We start from the raw sequence: 15738 nt of genomic DNA, 5'->3' as shown, positions 1-15738 counted from the left end.
GATGCAGTAAAAAGCCCACATTGTGCAGACTGCAGCGAGTGGGAAAAAGAGGTCAAATTGACCTCCAAAATGAGGCTAAGTCCATTTTCAAAAAATCAGAAAAATATGAAGATCAAGAGATCCCAAGCTAATTTTTTCAGTTCTTGCAAAGAATTAGGCCTACCTCTTCTTTGATGAAATGCTATTCGGAGAGTCAGGTGACGTTGGCGCGCAATAATACAGGCGTGCAAATATGTGCGAAAATAGGAAATTTTGACCTTTGACCTCTGTTAACTCGCCAACGAAATCCCAAAAATTTTTTGCTGAAAAATGAAACTTGCCATGGAGGTCTTTAATTTCAAACTTGTTCGGACTTGGGATCTTGATGGCGCAGCCCGTTATGATGCTTTGAAGTTTGCACGAGGGCGCTTTTCATCAAATCATTGGATTTGCTGATTTTGTGCGCCATCAAGATCCCAATTTTTTTTTTCTTGGTTTTTGTAATGTAACCATTTGGTACTTTAAAAAAATGCAAAATGCAGGTTGGGATGATGATGGCGCACGATGTTATGCACCTCCAAAGTTTACCATTTGCAAGTAAGGCTCAGAGAGGCTGAAATTTCAAGAATTTTTTAAGCTGAACGAGGGCGCTGTGCACGCTCATATTTTACATGTGAGTTGTTGGTGCTAATATGTACCAAAATTATTTTTTAGAGAAAATTCCATTCTTTTTTGTATCACAGATGGGTACATAATAAGGGAGATTGGCTCTTAATGACATAAATATTGTTTTGGTCAAAAATTGTGCTTGAGTGGAAAGATCGTTTTCAACCGATTTTACCAAACATTGATTTTCATTATTTGTTGACATAAAGGGCTGTGCTATAATTATGAGTCCCGCCGGGCTAAAATTTCCAAACGGCTCGCCAAAAATAGCTTGCCCTTGCCCCCCCCCCCACCTTCTCGGCCCGCCAAAAATCTCCCCCACCCTCGCACCGTGCCAAATTTTTGGGATCCCAACTTGCATGGTCTGTTGCTAACCTTGCGAGTAGGGCAGCGAGCAGGAAAATTTGCATAAGCGTTTCCGTAGGGCCTACATACGGTTTTTCCTAAGCCTTTTTGAGTGTTTTACTTTAAAATAGAGGGGGGTGATAAATCAAATTTTTTCTGAGGACCCCCTTAAAATATGGAGATGGTCACCCTGAAAGAGAAAACACCTCTTTAAAAAAAAATTTGGGGGTCTAACCCCCTGTACATACCCTCTGAAGATTCGAAGTGCAAGGTTGCCGAATTCGGCAGGCTTGTATAGAAAATCACAGTTTAATGATATAATGGGCAAATTGAATGGTACAATTGATAGAATTGTACTCTTGAAGTTTGATAATTTACATGTAGATATCAGAAACAGCTCTACAGGGTACAAAATTTTTGAGTGACCATAGGCCTACAGTTATACATAAGGGCAGAGGGGGAGGGGGGTGCGGATATGTACCTTACATGTCCCAAAAGTCTACTCAATAAAGTATTATTAAGCTTGATGTTTTGTGCAAAGTACACATCTATGATATCATTTCATGTACATGATGTAGGCCTGTTTGTAGGGCTTATCAATGTGTTATAATTTTACTTCAGTCTGTAGCATCCATTTTACACAGCTTTTTCCAAAAGAAGCTAACATTCATAGCTGAGTTGAAATCTTAAAGCATGACTTTTGGTTTTGAGGTAACATAGTTCAGCGGAGTTTTATAATAGCTCAGTAGTTTCATATTAGATTGGTTGCATAGGCCTATGTGGTTGTAGAAAGATTTCTACAGTCCTTCATCAAACTAAAGATGTCACTTGTCACCTGTTTTAGGCTAAAACACCGACGTAGCAAATTTCTAGGACTACTTTGTTCTCTTCATCACCAAAAGTATACTCCTCTTTGTAACTTGCTCACATTGTGCGGATTTGATTGCAAAATCCTTGTCTTCGTGATTGGGTCACTCGGCCATATTCATCACCGTTTCCGAAGTGGGTTGAAGAAACTTGGCTTCCCCAAACGTGTTGCCAAGGCTGTTGCCAAGTATGCTTCTGTCAGTTCCATGATTGGAACCAACATCATTTGGAGACTGCGATACAGGCTCACCAAAATCAATTAATTCTTCCTGTTCAATTTCATGTTGTTTGTAATTTATTCATGTAATGATTTATAATGCCGCTTTGGTGGCCCAAAATGTATTTGTTCATTATTGAATAAAAATTCGTATATGCTGTGAGATTCCACAAACTTGTCAACTTCTGCAGCTGATGTGGATGGACCGCGCCCATGGATACACTTCAGCTTATTAATATCTTTATTTTGGTGCTTTCTCCTGTTCTTCGCTTTCTAGACCTTTAGTGTACCATGCACTGATTATTTCTTTTATTTTCCCACCTCACTTCATGATATGGTTGTACTCCTAAACTGAGCTAGATTCACGCATCTATCTGCTTTACACCCCTTCTCGACAGATTGCAATTTACAAATCCCACACTGCGCTCATAAGGTTATGTACAATGTACTTTATTCATCTTCTCCGTGTTCACATTTATATATAATTATGATCTAGAGAATGTGAAGATGGTTCATTATCTCAGAAACCAAAGATATTGACCTTTTGTGTTTGAAAACCTGCTGCAAGTTGAAGTTGTACTTGCAGCTACCTTTGCGCTGGACTTGCCTAAATGTCATTGTCATAGGCCTATATCTTGCCTGTTGGAATCTTTTCAGGACACAAAGCTGAATGCAGGCTCATATTAAAAAGTTTGTCTGCATTTAGTTTAGACAAGCCATCATGAACTTGCTTGAAAATGGAATCTTGAGATTTGATGTAGAACTTGTTGAAGGTCAAGCAGTGCTCCTGCACAAATTAATATGATGACAAATTAATTAAGCCTTCATGACGACTTTCAGAAGTCTAAATCTAAAAAGCATCTCATAATACAGGCCAGCAGATTGGCGGCATGCTCGTAGTTGTGGAAACAAATGATGTCATATAAATCATGTAAATGATGCAGAGCAATGATGCACAGGGCAACGTCAGACAAAATACAGCTAGATTTCGGCATCAAAATATATTATTTTGCTATAGGCCTAATTTTCCCCAAAAGTTAGCTTTGTTTTGTATTCATATGCGACAATTGTACCAAAGACCTTTAAATATTGTATAAATATCCATTAAAACAGCCTAGTAAAGTAATTCTATTACTTGTACCAAATATGTCCATTAGGCCTATATTCATATAAATGCATATCTGGTAGTGTATTAATACTGTGCAAGACTGCCGAATTCGGAAACCTTGACTTAAAACTTTCAGAGGGTATGTACAGGGGAGTTATAGTATGTTTTTACTTTTTTCTAGTCAATATTATTGTTCAGTACAGTCAACTCCATATTTTGAGGGGGTCCTCACATTAAAAAGTCAAAATTTGCCAAATAACACCACCCCCTATTTAAAAGGCGCCCCAAGAATATGTGCCAAAAATCACTTGTGGGGGGGCACTCAACTTTACAAATGACGGATATCGGGAACAAAGCGTTATTTTAAAAAAGGGGGTCAATTGCGTACAAACAAAATCAAAAAGGGGTCATTGGGTATAATATTTTAAAAAAAAGGGGATTATTGAGTAGGCATATAAGATTTCAAAAAAGGGTCATCGGGTAGAAAATTTTGAAAAATTGGACCAAAATTTAAAGTTTCGGCATTATTTTGTTGCATTTTGATGATGCTATTCTAGAAAATATAGAAAAAAGGGGGTCATTGGGTAGCCGCAACTAAAAAAAGGAGGTCATCGGGTAGGCCTAGGGGGCCTATATGACTTTTAAAAAAGGTGGTCATCGGGTATAGTCGACTTCAGAAGAAAGGGCCTATTGACAGGCACATACCGTCACTTCCAAAGTTGAGTGTCCCTCGGGTCACTTGCCCCCCCCCTTTCTCGGCTTGCCAAAATTTCTTGCCCCCCCCTTCGGCTGACGAGTCCACCCCCCCCGTTTTACCCTCCCCGCGCTCATAATTATTGCACAGCCCCTAATTTCGTTCGATGACGTTTGAGAAAACCAATCATTGTCCACAATAATATTAATATTCACTTTCACAGAGGCCTACTAGAAGCTCACACAGCTCACCTCCGGCTCGACGGTGGCCTGGGGACCCCGGGCTGGGGACCCGTGAACCTGAATTTTTAACTTGCTTTTATCATTTACATTTTATATATCCCTACTAAAGAATAACAAACGTTTATGGAAATCGAATATTAAGAAAGAATATTAGAATTTAAAGAATATAAAAATGAATGAATATAGAATTGTTTGGCAAATTGGAATTTTTTCCATGTTTTAATACAGGACGAAATCAGTACTGGACGAGGTTGTCCTTTACCAGCAAGTGGTGGTTTTCATTCAATCAATTATGCAAATTTTACCGGCTGTTTGACCTCAATTGGACCCGTGATTCAAGACCGAAGTACTTCTCACATCCATAATGTTGGTACACGTTATAAATTAGAACATTGTTATTATAATAAATCAAGCAAAAATTAACATATTTTGATACAAGTTACAATTTTTTTAATGAAATTATTCTTTTAAGCAGAAAACTAGCATATTTAAAAGTATGTGTGGCAAGCTGAGCCAGTGTCCCGAGATTTTGTGCGGATGAATTTGTGGTAGATGACGTTTGTTTGTCGGTCATCTTGTAAACATTTATACGCTTCATCTTTATCAGCTGTACCCGATAACGCCTTTGTATTTATTTTATTTTCTGTTAAATTCGCATCGTTTTAAGCACAAAATCGAATCCAAAATGTGCTAAAAAGTTTTCACAGACGCTTATGGATCACGGTGATTCGCCAAGCCGTCACATGCGCCGGTTTTTTTGCCAAAAGGTAGGTCAATTCGAAAATTCTATTCTGACCTTCGAAATTTGACAGTTGTCCTATTGTTTAATCGCCTAAACATGTAAACGTAACAAAACAAGGAAGAGTTTTTCCAATTTGCATAAATCTTACTTCCTCGTAGCAATATTTCAAACGTCTTAAACTATTAAAACATTTAAGATCAACCCAGAGATCCTTGCGAGTAGGTTTATTTTATGCAGACTACTATATTTTGTGCTTATATTTTGTTTAGAAATTGGGGCGTTACCATCACAATTTCACGATTTCGGTTGCTATTGCATTGTATTGATCATTGTGGCTGAATGACTCTTTGTTGAATGTTACAACACAAATTAAATAAATTACGACATTTTGAGGTTCATGTTCTGTAGTTTTCTACTTCCTGTAGTTGCTGCTCATGATGTAGAATTTCCAATTGACTTCCTAATCGATTAAAACACAATATTTTAAGCGATAGTGACTGATGCCATCGCACGGGTCCGTGCACTACGTCAACTGTTGGCTCCATGCTTAGTTAGATGCTATACAAATTACAATGCATGATGATGATTGCATCAACTTCCAGTTTCATTTTGAATGATTGTGATGAAATTTTTTGTAAATTAGTTAGGGTCTGGAAGTAGTACAAGGAACTTATACGATGTCCTCATTCACAAACTGATATACTATCTGTCCATCGTATAAGACTGTTACCGCACGGCAACTGGTTGAAGGAACATTACACAGTCAAGAATAGGCTCCATCATTTTTTTGTTCTGATCCCTCCCAGTCTCCCAAAACATCAAAACATCAAAAGCGTTGCATTTATACTTACTTAAGACTGTCCTTTTTCAAAGTAGGGCCAACTTGCCTAGAAATGGTCAAATTTTGGCAAGAAATATCTCTGTGTAATCCTATGTAAGTCCCATATCACATCGTTATCGGCGATCGAGTTTTTTTTTTTTTTAAGTTTGGTTGGTACCCACCAGCGTCATGCATGTGACGTGACACAGCTAAAATAAGCGATCAAGGATCGTTAAAACGTCAACAAATTTCAAAACACAGAAAGCAGTAAACTTATTGGCGAGCGGTCCGAATTTTGAGCCATAAGTTTACGTGGTGAACTATAGCCAAAATATTAAATTCTCGATCATGAGAGCCACCTTGGGTACGCACTGTTATTTGCGCCGAGCGTACTACGCAAATACCGGCGCTTACGGCGCAAACACAGCTTTTGAGAATTGACCAATCACACGGTCGTTACTAGGCAAGGTCAAGGTTCGGTCATGCAGGTCGCGCGATCGTGTTATTCTATGAAAAGTACGCTGACGCAGAAGGTACATCCTCTCATGATCGAGAATTTGTTATTTTAGCTATAGTCTGGAAGGCTAGATACAATTTGAAGTAAATGGATTGGCAGTTCAGTTTATAGTTCGGGGTGCTGTGAATTCACAGACCTGTCTGAATTCACACTCCCATGAAATCACATACCCGGGGTCAGTTTTCACATACTTTTCACATGTTTCAATTTTGCCAGCGAAAGGCAGTCTGTTTGATACATTGGCGTCTTTGCTTCAAATTCTGTCAAATCTATCTAAGCTACAATTTAAAAGCAGAGCAAAATGATGCAATAAACTATTAATAGCAGAATTATCTGAAAAACTCTTAACTTGCAGCATAACTTATGTTCATTGTTAGATGTTGTTGTAAGCGCATGCATAGGAAATATAAACTCACAATATTAACAAGTGCATGTCAGGGTCAGAAATTCGCAAATAAGTGCGAGAATCCTTTTTTTTGAATTCTCCCAGTGGAATTTTGCAAGAATCCATGCCCGCCATATAACTTTGTATGATAAATTGAAATATTTACGAGAATCCATTTAGATTCTTGCAATTTTGTTGACAAGAATCTTTGCGAGAATGGATTTCGCCAATTTCTGACCCTGCATGTAACTTACCATCCTTGCAATAAAACTTAGCTAAAAATGCAGTACGGGTACTATAGAAGTTAGTAGTACTAAGAGAATTTGAATTCACAGTCTGTGAATTCACAGCGCACTGAACTGAGTTTGGGCTTGGGCTTGAGTCAGCCACATTCAGAATTTCAATCAGGGTTTAATTTTGAATCTTCACATTAATGCAATTAATTCTCACAGATTCTTAGAAACCTTCAGACTCTGACCCTGCAAACTTGTCCAAAATCATAAATTGATGCACAGACCTAAATCATGAAATACCCTAGTCCGAATAATCAGACCCAGAACAAAATATTAATTTCTGACATGATCGTGTTCTGGGTCTGAACTGTTTTCATTCGAAATCTTGATGGCAAATTGGACAAAGGAAGCACATGGTCCTACTTCACAGTTTTTTAATATCCTATTCATGTTGCGTGAATCACTCTATTGTGGACCATCCTTTTGATACTTGAGTACCGGTATGTGGACAAGCGGAACAGTTTTGACAGCACCTTTTGTCTACCTCTCTGTTTGTAAACAAACGAGGAGGTCGAAATCGTCCTCGCCGAATACGAAAGTCAGTGTAATAGTACGGCACTAGAAATACCCACCAATTTTTAACTTATACTCTCACTTCTTAAATTTTATTGCCAGTTCTTGGTTCTTTGTTAATAAAGGCTATGGAAATAGAAAGGGATGAGCACAACTCACGAGGTGGCTTTTCATCATTTATATTGGGTAAACTTAATTACTATACATACACCGAAATCTTACTATACATCCAAGGTGTGCACAATGGCTTAAAACATGCTTTGATTCGAAAGCAGAACAGATATTGTGAGGAATTGATTCAGGGAGAATTTATTGTTCAAATCATCCCGGCTTATATGGGCAATATTTTTGCAAACTAAAAGGATCGTTAAAGGTGAGTGTCCCGATTGGCAGCCTCATCCACCACTCACTTTACCCCCATCAAAATGGTATCAGGGAAAGCTCATACTTTTCTCATTTTAAAATTTTGAAATTAGGCATTCCAAATCATTATAGATCCGATCAAATTTACTTGGCCTTCCCAGCAAACAAATGTTTTTAAGGAGGTACTACACCTCTGGCCAATTGTATGCCTATTTTGTGCCTATAATTAGTTTCAAGTTCATATAACCTTAAAATCATCTGTTTTAGAGCTATCCATTAAATCCACCCGTCTAAAATTAGATTAGCCCGTCTTAAAAGATGGGTGGGCGCATGGCTGGCCAAGACCTTGGGTGTAGTACCCCCTTAAAATGTTCTTGTTTCTTGTGAATGTTTGCCAAATGTTGACTAATAATCTGTGATAAATCAATAGTCTTATGAAAGTTGTTTCTCTTTTCACATATTGGACAGGTCCCTTTGGTTGTGTGTGGGGTTGGCATCATAGGTAGTAGGACAGCATCATGCTCCTCATAGGCAATGCTGAGCTGAAAGCCAACATACTTTCGGTATGTTACATGATGCCATCGATAAGGAGGGACAGTGTTGGAAACCACTCAACATCAGGTTACCCACAGAAGAGGTCAGTATTTCATGTATTCAATAATATATTATCAATAATCACTAGTATCATTTACAGTATAGGGCTATTATAGGTAGGGGGCTAAATTGGATTTAATTAATTAATTAAATTGGATTTAATTAATGTTTGAGGCAGATCTATTTATAATAACTTTGAAGTGATTATTGTTAGATCTGTTAAAATGTCCTGCAGCTAAGAGCAGACCTAATGAATTGAATCAGATCAGATTTAAGGAACCCAATCGTATTCATATTTGAAACCTCAAAGATTCAAGTTTTAACAGGAAAATCTGTTTTGATATTTATGACATCTACTTTATTTTCACTCATTTTCAGTGCATATCTTTGAAACGAAGACAGCTTCACTATTAAATCATTTTCAATTTATTTACAATTTGATCTGATGAACTCAGGCACTTAATATTTATATGAAAAATCATTTCCAATTGTTCCCGGTACATGATGATCATCTAGCTACTACTAGTAGAATGAAGGAGCGAAGGCTACAAGAGGCGACGTCTCTGCCCCTTCTACTGTTGTCATGATTGTTGATCAGCCAACGATCAGTTTGAGTGTTAATCACCTTCATGTTCATGCTCGACATATGGCACGGCACATAAATCTGACCAGTTGTGAATTTTAACTTTCTTTACTCATATCACTTTTGCCTCTGAGTAGATGTTGATCATGTCACATTTGGGTGGTAATAATTTTCAACAATTTATTTATAATGAATGTTATTTCAGAATTTGGAGATCCACCCATATCAGCGTGATGAGATGATAGAATGGCTGCTAGAGTTGAATTACAAGTTTCATTTCAGTCCAGAGACTTTTGTACATAGTGTTAGTTTATTGGATCGCTTTCTCATGACTGTCAAGGTAAGTCAAGACATGTTTCAATTCAAAAAGAACACATCGGTTTCAGTTTTGTTTGGTTTGTTCTTGAAGAAAACAAAACCATAACTATACCTTGATGACATGAAGTGCAAGTAGCAAATAAGCGATGCCAATGAAATAAAATTTTTGATCATTTTGTGTTATTGTAATATTTGACAGACCAATAAAATAAGTCAATATACATGTACAAAAAAGTAACATGTAGCTACGTGCCAGAATAGTGCAATAATATGATGACTAATCATATAGGTCATCTAATGTCAACAACAATAACTGATAAAAAATTGCATTGACTGATTTGACTCACAACAGCTTAATAACTTCTATCCATACCAAGGCTTGATCCAATGTCAAAACTATTGTTATAAATCCTTATCATCCTTCGAGAACGTGATCAGAAATCCACACAAGCTGTATAAGAGTTTGCTGACATTGATGTTTACATCATGGTGTTGTACAAAGGAGCCTTAGCAGTGTGACAATGACCTCTACCAGGGCCCCCGGCAAATGTTAATTTTGTGCAATAAAATATTGACATGAATTCAATTTGGTAGTGTGAGCAGATTCATTAATTGATTATTATTCTTTGCTATTAATTGTTTTATGTTTTTTTTATTTGTATTTCCAGGCCAGACCTAAGTATCTGAGATGCATTGCCTTCAGCTGCTTCTTTTTAGCTGCCAAGCTTAAGGAAGAAGATGAGGTAATATACATATTTCTACTTGAGGATTTTGTACTAGAAATTATACAGAAATGCAATAATTTATTATTTTTTTGTTATCCATTAATTATTGATCAGTTGATTGCGAAGAGGTAAACAGCACTGGGACTGATTTAGACAGTCTTCTGGTGGAAACTGACTATGTACTGGGCAAATCTGAATTCATTCTATAGATGTTATGCTGGTTTCAAACTTTCCTGCCGCTCTGAAGATGATTTTACTTCACTGCGCAATCGCACCAAAAACGATAGCGGTGACCAGCGGCAAGCCGATATATCGATCGCTTTACTGCGGCGGCAGCACCGCTGGGAATTGAATTCAAGTCAACTCGGAGCGGTGCCGCTCTGACGTATGAGAACAAACTACGATTTTGGAGCGGCAAGAGTGGCTTTTAGAGTCATGCGGCTCAGCAGTGTGTTGCTCTGCTTGCAGACAAGTGCAAGCGGCATGATGAGGCATCACGCCACGCTAGAAAGTATAAAACCAGCATTACCCCTATCAATCTTAGATTTTCCTTGGTTGATATTGCAGTAAATTACCATCACTTGACCTTGCATGACAGTGCATCTACTTGCTTTAAAACACAAAATAAACAACAAAATTATCTTCAGGAAAAATACAAAAGACCAATTATCTTGATACTAAAATGTTGTATACTTATTTTCCGTACAGGCTGTACCAGCTACTGTAGACCTTGTACGGGATAGTGAGTGCGGTTGCACTGTGTCTGAAGTGCTGCGTATGGAACGTATTGTCTTAGATAAACTCAAGTGGGACATCAACTGTGTAACTAGTTTGGAGTTCCTGCAGATAGTAAGTAGCTATTCTATTGTTAGCAACACAGGAGAACAACAAGCAAAAATGCACAATCAGTTATGAAAAGTGTGTTGAACTTTACACTCCAGCATAATCCAGAATAAATATAGAAATCCTGTAATGCGATAATCAACTATGAATGATAATACAGTGATTGTGTTTTAATTTTAAGCTTTCTGATTTTCTTCCTTGACAGTTTCATGCCATTGTATTAACTCAGCAACAGCAGTTATTAGCTCCCCTCGGTCACATGACACCAGCTCGTCATCTGAACATCTTGACCAGTCGTTTATGTCGATGTCTGACCAGTCATAAGATGGCTGTGTATCCAGGGTCAACATTAGCTTTGAGTTTGTTCAGTTTAGAGCTAGAAGTTTTATCACCGGATTGGTTAGCTCTGACCTTCATGCTGCAAAGGATTTTAGAGGTATGTAGTATTTATTTGCAAGAAAGAATGGTTAATTCTGGGACCTCTTATAAACATCAACTATGAAGTACACATGGCTGTGAATAAACTTGGTGCCTATTGCATACCTGTCACTTGCAAATTAGCTGTGGACGACTTATTCACAAAAATGTAATTCAGTGATATTCCTCTTACTTCCTCTTACTGCATCTTCAACTTTGCGAACATCAGGTATACTCTGTGGGCATTGTACCTCGTTGTGTTCATTACCTACAAAATCTTCTTGATTACGTTAAATATAATGGTTGTTGTGTTTGCGACAAAAGGTTTCATCCTTTCACACTGCTTGCTACATACCCTGAGAAGCACCTTCAAACAACTGGGATGTGTGTTTGTTTGTTAAGCCAAGGAGAGGCCAATATACTATGACCTTTAATCAATCAGCCAATTACACTGTACCCACTTCTGTCACTTCATGCTACATCCATGGGCAAAATGACAATCAGTTTAACCAGATTAAACTTGAGCAGTGGTAACATTTCACAAATTATGCACGTGCAATGATCTCTTTTCTCTTTCAGATCGACAATCAAGAACTCATCCACTGTCGAGAGCAGATAACAACCATACTTGAGGGACATCCAGCGTCCAACACTGTGTACATCATCTCTACTCCTACCACACAAAGCACACCCACTGAAAAGAAGCCATTAGGCAAACAGGTAGAGAAGAGTAGTGGTGAAGCAGGTATCACCAAGACCAATACGGCGCATGAAGACATGGAGGACATCGCAGATAGCATCAAGCGTCTGTACAATGAAGATGCTAGTAGTAATCAGGATGTAGCACACATTCCTGTTGTACCCCCTAACGGGAGCAGCAAACCTTCCTCAGTGTCCTGTAGTACTCAAATCTTGCAGGATAAAGGGGAACGGATCTCTCCTATACCACCACTCCAATCTATCCAGGTTACCTAGCTAGCTTATTAGTTTTAACATATCAAGATATTATAGTCAATCTAATCCAATGTGTCACTTCTGGGATGAAAGAAAGTTGGTTTGCTGTTCAATTACGGCAAAAAGCTTACAGGTTTTAAACCACTCCAGTACAGCTTAAAACGTCTGAATTGATCAAGTGAGGCAACTACAGATTCAACCCAAATATATATCTCTATACTGAAATGATTAGAAGTGACATATTGAATTAGATCAACAATAATTTCTAGTTCATGTCAATTTGTGGCAGTGCACTCAGTAATAGAACTTGAAATGTATGCTTAGGGAATTGAAGGTGTATTGAAAGTGGTGTATGCGAAATTGATGACACAAAAGTTAATAGACTGAATTATGTCCAGTCAAGAGTGCAGACTTGTGTCAAGACTAACATTGGTCCAATGTAGAAAGGTTAACTGTGTATGAGTAGAAGTGGTAGTGATTGCTATTTATTGATATAAATGTGTACAGTATGTGATTGTTTTACCTTGTACAGGAAAGATATATTGTTTATTCATTCAGATTTTTAAATGGAAAATAATCGATTAGTAATAATGTGATGTAAATTCATCATCTTTAATATATGACTTAATTCAGGTCAGTAGTAATTTAAGTTAACTTTAAGTTGCAAAATGGTTGCGCAAATCAGCGAATGTGTGGAAATGTCCAACACTCATCCACTAAGTCTTTTCTATTGCTGAATTACCTGTTTATTTTGGTTTTATTTTCATAGGACTTCATTCTTACAACTCACGATAAACAGCATCATTTGTATTCATTTTGATTGTGATTCACTCAAACCATACAGTTTAGTTGTCGCAACAATATATTGATTGTCATCACAATGATAGCTCATTGTAAGTACAGAGGGTGTATACATTTTAAGGCCAAGAGATTGTGTTGTACATCAATGTTGAGTGAATTACAAACAAGCAAATTATAATTATCAAGAGTCAAATTCTTCAAGACAGTAGTACAAAGTAGTATACTAACATGTGACAAGCATTAATTCTACAATCTGTGAAAGCTTCAGAAAACCTATCAGTTGCTGATAATTAGTCTATGCGAAGCCCAATGTGCATGTCATGCTTACAGCAGATTGCACAGAAATAACAGTTTTCTATGACTAATCATTTAATAAAGATTTTTCTTAAGATTTCTGACATTTGTTAATTATATAATTACAGTGAAGGTGTAGTGATATGTATACACCTCTTTTCTATGATTCCTCATTTAATGGATATTTTCTAAGCATTGCCTGTTTGCAATATTATGATTAGTTATCTATCAAAGGTGTCTGAAGATACAGGGGTAGCGCTAGGTTGCTGTTTTGGGTCCCGGACCCACCAAAATAGAGTTTGGACCCCCTGTTTTTAAATTTTCTGCAAGTTCAGGGGTCCCTGCAGACCCCCAGTTTTTCGATCTAGCGCTATTGCAGGCATACTATTTATGCTGCATTTGTGCAACTCGGACTCGCCAAACTCTACTCCGGACCGCTTACTTTTTAATTTTCTGCAAGTTCGGGGGTGTCTGCGGACACCAGAGTGTTTAGTTCTAGCGCTACCCCTGCTGAAGAATTAAGAATGTACATTGGTAAGTGACCAACAAACAATGTGCAGGCAAAAGAAAACATCTTGGCAGTTATCCCAGATAGCAGCATAATATGTAATCATCGTTATCATTGTAATGCTTTGTTTCATTTTTGTACTCGACAAATTGGGAATATTTTTTCAAAGTTTTAGAAATAATCTAGTCTTTGTTATGTATCTGTTATTATGCTACCATGTGATTATTTTGTGCAGCTTATTTATGTAGCTAGAAAGATCATTTTTGTATAGTATCACTAAATTGTTATATAGAAAAATGATTAAAAATATTTTATGTTCAGTATTTATGGTGCTCCATGTGATCACAAGATATATAATGTGTGTACAAACATAGTAAAGACCTGGAAGTTGGTGGTACAATTCCATAAATGAAACGTGTAAAAAGAAGATCAGTATTTATTATTCAAGATTGCCACATAGGGTGAATGATAAGTTAGTGTAAATGTGTGTAAATTAAAGTCTACAATCTTATGATCAAAGGCAATGCAAGCAAGGCATAGTGGTTTAGCTATGTTGTTGGTTGTAAGTGTGCTAGTGACAGACTTTAATCAAGTGTCATATACCAGTACCGAGGTTATGACTCTATCAGCTTTATTTACTGACACATGACATGACATTGTATTACTCTATTGAGCTTCAATGCATTATGTTAGTTAGTGAAATTAAAGTTAGTAGTCTGTCCTTGTTATAGCATAAAACCGAAGGCTAGTAGGACTATCAGTTACATGCAGGTCATTTAGTGCCCAAGTTTCAAATTTCATCAGGACCACTGAATGTAAGCCTTAGTGTTTGGGTTAAATTATGTACCAGTCAAATGATTCTCCCAGGCTCCTTTTTTTTGCCAAACAGTGAATTGGATTACAGTTTTACAGATATGTCATAAGATTTATCATCAATTCAAAATCATAAAAATAGTCTTGTTTTTCAGTCTTTCAGGCATAAGTTTCAGCTTCTGACCATGCTCAGATTTAATAAGGTAAAGAGTAATACTTTGTTTTTATTTGTACTAGTCATGAGTTACCATGAATGTTTTATGTGATATGAAGCATTAAAGAAAATGTATCATTCAGTATAGCTGATTAGCTCAGATGGCATCATGGCAGAGCACTGGTTATCATTAGCCAGAGGTCACCAGTTCAAGTCCGGTATCAGCCAAATTTTCTTTGCTGTCTCCATTTCATATCATTTTAATGGATTGATTCCTGTGACTTGAAACATAATAGATTTAACTAAGAGACTCTTTTGTTTGCTATTATATCCCATGTGTAAGTTACAACTGTCAATGTTAATTTTGAGATACATTTTATTTGTGTCTATATACCTCTGTATACGAACTATGATCAGAATGACTTTGTCATACGCAATTTGAAATAGGTATATCATTCAAAATCTTATTTCCATTGACACTGTAATAAAGAGGGGGAAAATCATATTTTTAAACAATAATTTTGTACTTGATATGACATGACCACGACACATGCCATATTTTGGGCAGGCAGAATCTATTCTATGTGAGAAAACTCATGAAAGCTGGCTGAGTTCCTGTTAAAAGTGGCTGTTCTGATTCGAAAGAAAATATTAACTCAAACATTTTCCAAACTAAGAATTAATTTACATTTTGTAGCATTCAAATTAATAATTACAATCAACAAACTAATAAGTGATATAATTGTTGCCCAATATTTAGTGTTGAATTATGCAAATCATCTAATGAATTTCAGGCTTGTTGTACAGTGGTCATGATGACTTGTATAGATATTGTAGGTATTTGTATTTTTAGAATCTGCACCCATACCAGTCTGCTGACATTCTGGAACCATTTTTTAACTGCAGATAAGTAGCTGGTTAAGAAATGTTTTATTTCTTAAAATGTTATTTTGTTATGAGACGTAACTTCACAATAAACTGTA

General features: G+C 36.9%; 1 protein-coding gene across 1 annotated transcript; it reads left to right on the top strand.

The window, feature by feature from the left end:
- Positions 1-4694: 4694 nt before the first annotated feature.
- On the top strand, positions 4695-14902 carry LOC140146601 (cyclin-I-like). Its single transcript, XM_072168474.1, has 7 exons — positions 4695-4885; positions 8220-8388; positions 9134-9268; positions 9915-9989; positions 10680-10820; positions 11020-11250; positions 11811-14902. The coding sequence occupies exons 2-7, from the start codon at positions 8317-8319 to the stop codon at positions 12204-12206; spliced, it is 1050 nt and encodes a 349-aa protein (XP_072024575.1). The 5' UTR covers positions 4695-4885; positions 8220-8316; the 3' UTR covers positions 12207-14902.
- Positions 14903-15738: the final 836 nt, after the last annotated feature.

Source organism: Amphiura filiformis, chromosome 1 (assembly GCF_039555335.1).
Source record: "Amphiura filiformis chromosome 1, Afil_fr2py, whole genome shotgun sequence".
Taxonomy (NCBI): domain Eukaryota; kingdom Metazoa; phylum Echinodermata; class Ophiuroidea; order Amphilepidida; family Amphiuridae; genus Amphiura; species Amphiura filiformis.
Note: the sequence above shows the minus strand (reverse complement) of the source record. Positions and strands in the feature narration are given on the sequence as shown.

Coding starts and splice junctions, on each gene's coding strand:
- LOC140146601 (XM_072168474.1), top strand. CDS start 8,317: ATGTTACATGATGCCATCGATAAGGAGGGACAGTGTTGGAAACCACTC. Junction 8,389..9,133: donor TCAGGTTACCCACAGAAGAG/GTCAGTATTTCA, acceptor ATGTTATTTCAG/AATTTGGAGATCCACCCATA. Junction 10,821..11,019: donor GTTTGGAGTTCCTGCAGATA/GTAAGTAGCTAT, acceptor CTTCCTTGACAG/TTTCATGCCATTGTATTAAC.